Source organism: Penaeus chinensis, chromosome 23 (assembly GCF_019202785.1).
Source record: "Penaeus chinensis breed Huanghai No. 1 chromosome 23, ASM1920278v2, whole genome shotgun sequence".
In the NCBI taxonomy this organism is placed as follows: Eukaryota; Metazoa; Arthropoda; class Malacostraca; order Decapoda; family Penaeidae; genus Penaeus; species Penaeus chinensis.
In genome coordinates this window covers 23,024,546-23,030,320 of record NC_061841.1, presented here as the reverse complement: position 1 = coordinate 23,030,320, position 5,775 = coordinate 23,024,546, and the positions used below count along the sequence as shown (strand labels likewise).

At 37.4% G+C, this 5,775-nt stretch overlaps 1 protein-coding gene across 2 annotated transcripts in view; it reads left to right on the top strand.

The window, feature by feature from the left end:
• LOC125037360 (splicing factor U2af 38 kDa subunit) overlaps positions 1 to 5,290 on the top strand; it is a 14,586-nt gene extending 9,296 nt beyond the window's left edge. Inside the window, exons 6-7 of one of the 2 annotated variants that reach the window (XM_047630467.1) lie at positions 197 to 289; positions 2,232 to 5,290. In XM_047630467.1, the coding sequence (XP_047486423.1) occupies positions 197 to 289; positions 2,232 to 2,379 (241 nt within the window). In that variant the 3' untranslated portion in view covers positions 2,380 to 5,290. Of the gene's footprint in view, positions 1 to 196; positions 315 to 2,231 lie in introns of both variants that reach the window. The other variant, XM_047630468.1, reaches the window with a different exon arrangement.
• Positions 5,291 to 5,775: the final 485 nt, after the last annotated feature.

Sequence of the window (5,775 nt, the reverse complement as noted above, 5' to 3'; positions counted from 1 at the left end):
TCTGGTGACTTCTGACACCTGTCCTGCCATTTGGCCTGGGAGTCCGCTACTCACCCTAGTGTGTCACAATGCCTATAATGTACCCATCATGGTCAGTCAGCTTGTTATGACGACTATAGGCATGGCCCGGCACTAAGAGGTTAAGCACACAGATAGCATGTTAAACTTTGTACTCATTTTACAATTCCATCAACAGAGAGTGCACACGCAGTGGATTCTGTAACTTCATGCACTTGAAGCCAATCTCTCGAGAACTCCGCAGAGAGTTATATGGACGGAAGAGGAGGAGGTAGGTGGATTTTCTTCGGTGTGATGTAAGTGTTTTTAATTTTTTAATGTGGTTATGTACCAATTCAGGAATATAATGTAGTGCACAGAGAGATTTTGACATTATTGTCACCATCATCTTCATTAGCAATTGTCATATACCTCAAGTGAAACAGTATTTTTGGGGGAAGAGAAAATTTTGTCATTGAAAACTTGGTATTCGAGAGTTCCCCTTTGTGTTTCTGTGTATAGCTTAAGCATCCTAAGCAGTTTTCTTTTGTATTCAAAATAGATTTCAAACAATTGCAGGTAAAAGTGTTTAGATTTTTTGTGAAGATTTCTTCATCTTCCTCTTGGTTGTCAGGAGAAATTTTCTTGAATTATTTATATAATTCTACAAAAGGATATTTAACTTATTAGATCTGGTTGCTTCATGTCAATCAAAATATGGGCATCAGACTTACATTGAGCGGCCATTCTGACAGGTGTGTGGCCAGGTGCACATGAACACTTGTGTATGGTGATAAGACTCTATGCCTATTCTTGCAATGTTATTTTCTCTTTTTATGCATAAGCGCTTTTAGCTTTTTTACTATTTTCCAATCTCCATATTTTCACTTGATTTGCTTTATCTAGGTGGTATTTTGCTGTTTTCCATGCACAGACTCCATACCATTTGCCTAAGTAGTCCATAACTCAGTGCAACAATAATAGTGATAAGTAATATTTTGTTATTTGTGTCTTTTTTTTCATAATATTAAATTTTCTGTAATGCAACCTGAGCATGAAAATAGCATCCTCCTTGGAGCTGGCACTATTCCAGTCATGGCTCACAGACCCTACATTCCACACTTGTCTATCGATGGAAACAATGCAAAATCCCCTTTTTAAACATCAGATGAGTCTACCCTCCAAAAGGATTGTGCACTCATGGTGGGTCTTCCCTGTCACACTGGTCTTCAGCTGAAATACTCAAACTCAAGTTTGCATCAGCCCTAGCCCACAGCCAGATTTTCCCCTGATGGGTCAACCCCTTCGATCCAGAGGACATAACCATCAGGTCATGAAAAAATCTGGCCCAAGGGGTGGGTGACGTGAACATGCTGTCACATTTCGGCTGAAGGCTCGGGAGGTTAATTAGACTCATTTGATGATTTTGCATTATTCCCATCAATAAACGTGTGTGCAATGCAATGTCCGCTAGCCATGACTGGAAGAGCACCAGCCATTTCTATGCTCAGCATTGTATTCCTGGCACCATGACTGGCATCACAGGTTGTATTACAGAAAATTGATTATTACGATTAAAAATTTGAATGACACAAGTAATGAAATGTTGAATGTTTTAATTTTTCTTGCACTGAGTTTTAGACTACGTAGAGAGATGAAGTCTATGCAAAGAAAATGGTCTATTACCACCTTTAAAATGCAAATCAATTGGCAAATATGAACATTAGAAAATGGCAAAAAAGCTTTAAAAAAAAAACACTTACGCGTAAAAAGAGGGAATAACATAGCAAATAGGAGGCATATAGTCTTGTCACCGCACACCCATGTTCGTGTGCACCAGGTCTACAAGCCACACACCCAGCAGAGAGGCTGCTTGTGTAAGCCTAATGTTTGTGGATTTTTGGTCATGCTGTACACAACCAGATCTAAGGGGCTAAGGGAAGAGAGAAAATTAGGGACAAACTTGTCAAAATTTAGTTGGATTCACCAGTAAGGTTGGGCACATTACTGTAAGGTTTAATTTTGTTGAAAGAAAGTCTTACTAAATTAGGCAATTAATGCATCCATATATTGCATTAGGACTTTTTTTTATTGAATAAAAAGAAGAGGTGAACATTGAAATATAAGTTTCTTTTCATACATTTCCCAGATCTTGAAATGCATTTCAGTCTTTCAGATAGCTTCACTTTCCCTGTGGATCACTGGTCTACATCATGAACTTGCTTGCATTCCAGATCTCACTCCCGAACCCGCCGCCGCAGGTCGAGGTCGAGGTCACGTGAGCGCAGGCGGGAGAGCAAGGACAGGGCATCAGTGCTTGATAGGTTCCCCGCCCACTCTCAGGAAAAGGACCAGAGGGAAGGGAGATTCGGCCGCTACTGAGCAAGGGGTGGCGCTGGTGGCATTGCATTGTGGTTTTTAGTTATTTAAATTATTTGACATAGTTTGTAAAATCATTTTACATGATTGATTTCATTCATATTATGTATGTTTGGGATTGTCAACAAGCCGGGTTAAAACCGTCTAGAGGTTATTGGATGTTATTCTCAGTCTTTGTCACAAGAAGAAATAATGGTAATGATGATAATTATAACGCTGATAATGATGATGAAATGCAGCCATTAAACAGAGGTCATTCTCAACTTGCAGATGGAAAGTGGCAATGTTAGTTTATGTAGTTATAATAAGGAGAGAAATTCATATGTGCAAAATTGTGTTGCATGTCGCAGCTATTTGGTCCCTCCATTTCCCTTGATCTGGTTGCATTTTGTGACATTTACATCCTCATTTGATATTGGACGAAGGCTTTCATGTAGCTAGAAGATGATATGTTTAACCCAATGGTGCCGGGTATCAGGAATCTCTTAGCGTCATAAACTCATGATTTCTGGCAACATGCAGACACTGGGCACGGGAGTCCGCTACACGTGTTCTGGTGCGCCGCTGCGCGTAGAGGCATAACATACAGACCATGCAGTTTGTTATGATGGCTGTACACGTGACCCGTCCGAAGGGAGTTAAGTATGAGACATTAATTCATAGTCCGGAAACTATTTGTATAAATACTGCATCCTGTAAAAGGTGAAAGCCTTAGGTGTAGTTTTAACTCTTTGAGTAAAAAGTTCATTAGCATTATGTTGAATTCTGTAAAGTAACAAAATACTTTTAAGATTTTCAGTGGAAGGTCCAAGGCCACGAAAGGATCTCAGTAAGGTTTTTAGGTTTTATTTTGTGTGTGATGAATATTACCTCTAATACTGTGATGGAAAAAGTGATAAAAGTAACCTTTGATCGTAAAGATTAATTATTTATTGTGAAAGTACAGAAATTACTACTCAAATGAAATTCTGACACAGATGGCTAAAAAAACTGAAATTGATGGCTTCTAACAGCACTGATAATAAAATTGTCTGTCTTCATGAAATTTAAGGTGAAAATGTAACAAAGGGTAGCTTTAATTTCCTAAATTATAAATATAGAGGGAGAAATTAGCATGATGCAGAAATCAGTGCAGTCAAAAAAGGGAAAAAAATGCAATATGAGTTTATTCCCAAATATGGTCTTAATTATCTTGCTAAAGGTATTGCTCAATTTGGTGTCAAGTGAAGTAAAGACCACAAAGGGCTAAACCACTTTTTGAATGGGATTGGATGCAAATGCGAGACCCTGTGCTTTGTATTTTGTTTGGCCTTTAAAATTTGTGAGGGTTAGACTAAGTAAATGAAAGAGGAAAAAGACTGAATTTGCTCACTTACACATGATCATTTGTAATCTTCAAAAGGGTGTTTTCCAATTACTTTGCATAGAGCCACTCAGCACTAACATGCAGTGGGATTTCCTGTTACCATTCTAACCCATGTGCCAGTTTGTATGTGTAGTCAGCCACTCGAGGAAGAAACTGGAAGCATGGGAAGCTTAGATTTAACCCAATGGCGCCGGGTATAGAAAATTAAAAAAAACTCTACGCTCTGGCGAACGGCGGCAGCGCGCCGACTCTGAGCGCGTGATATTGGTACATCAAGCCGAATCATTGCCTCCGGGCGTTTTGGCGCGGCGCCGCTACGGACAGCCGCACGCCTCACATCGTGCGTATTGTTATGACGACGATAGCCGTGACCCGTCGCCATTGGGTTAATGCCTTCTCTGTGCTCCTTGCTGTGGTGTAAATGATTGTTTAGCAAATGAGGCTAAAAGGAGGCTTTAAGCTTAGTTTCTCCTCAGTGACTGCAGTCAGAGCCAAACAAGCAAACAGCTGTTTAGCAGGCTCAACCGTGCACAACATGATTGGACCTTATCCTGGTGTGGGTGATGGCTTAGCCATAGCATGAAGGAACATTATCTGTTGTGAATGTGTTAAGCCTGCAGTTATGCTGTATGGGAAGTGCTACCAGCTGAAGTGCTTTTACTAATATGTTACAGCTAATTGTAAATGATGACATCCTGAGTGGTAGATAGTGTAATATCCAATGTTATTTTATGATTTAGTCTTAATACATATAATCATTCTGATTTTAGTTTTACAGTCTAGTCATGTGAAAATTGTTCACAAAGCATAATTGTCACAAGACTAAAGTAACTAAGATTTTGAAAAAAAAAAGTTGTGTATAAAAATCTGGCTGCTTTTGTGGAAGAGATAATGTATAGCAATGACTGTCATGTATCACAATATATATATTTTGGTATCAGTTTTTCCTTTGGTGCATTTTTTTAATAATAAGGAGGTTTTGCAGGGTCTCATGATTAAGGTTAATTGCACATGTGTAGAAATAAATTTTAGCTCGGAGTATATAGATGGGAAGCTGTTTTAATGATAAGGAAGGCTAAGGTACATCTTCATGTGTAACAAGTATTTTTTTTTTTTTTATGAATATTTAAACTCTTTTATTATTAACTTATTGACTATTTGATTCTATATATTTTTTTAGTTTATAGTGAAGGAAGAATTTATGAAGGTCTGACTCCCTAAAGTTTGTAAATTTTGTCAACACATATGTTGTATTTAAACAGGTATTACTTGATCCTCATTTTATTATGAGTTGACTACATGATTTGTTAGCATGTTTTAAGAACTTCGTTTTTGTTTCAATTTTATGTACTTATTTGTGTACTCTTTATTTTATTTGTCAAATATATATACTGATTTTTTTTCTTATTTTTGTACTTCTGTAATAGGCTAACAAAGTAACCATTTTAAGTGTCATTGTCTGAAAATATATAAATGGTCATTTTGACAAGATAAAAAGATGTTAACCTCATGCTGTTAAGCAAGTCCAACAATAAAATATAAATTTGACTTTTTTTTCTCTCATTTTACCACTTCCTAGATTTTCTGTGCACATCTGCAAATAAACATGATATAAAGAGTCAAATATAAATATCAATAGATATCCAGTGTACCACTTTCAAGGGCAAGATTGGCACACTGGTCTTGAAAGTTGTACATCGCCAGTTGTGCCACTCACAAGACAGGGTTGCAATTAGTAGTACTGTAAGGCTAAGATTTCTTTTTAAACCTAAAGCACTTTATAGAACATCCATGATGAATCAGTGGTGAATTGTTCACGTCTTATAATGGCAAGACCTGTAGGATAAGAATTATTTTAAAACAAACTGTGTTGAACTTCAATTAAGAAAGATGTAGCAAAATCAGGAAAAAAATTAATCCACAGATGCCTTGCATGCATTGTGCATTACCTTTTTTGCACATAGATGGCTTCACAAGCAGTTATATTTATATGCTTGAACAAGGTTTATAACATCACACATCTGTATGCAGAA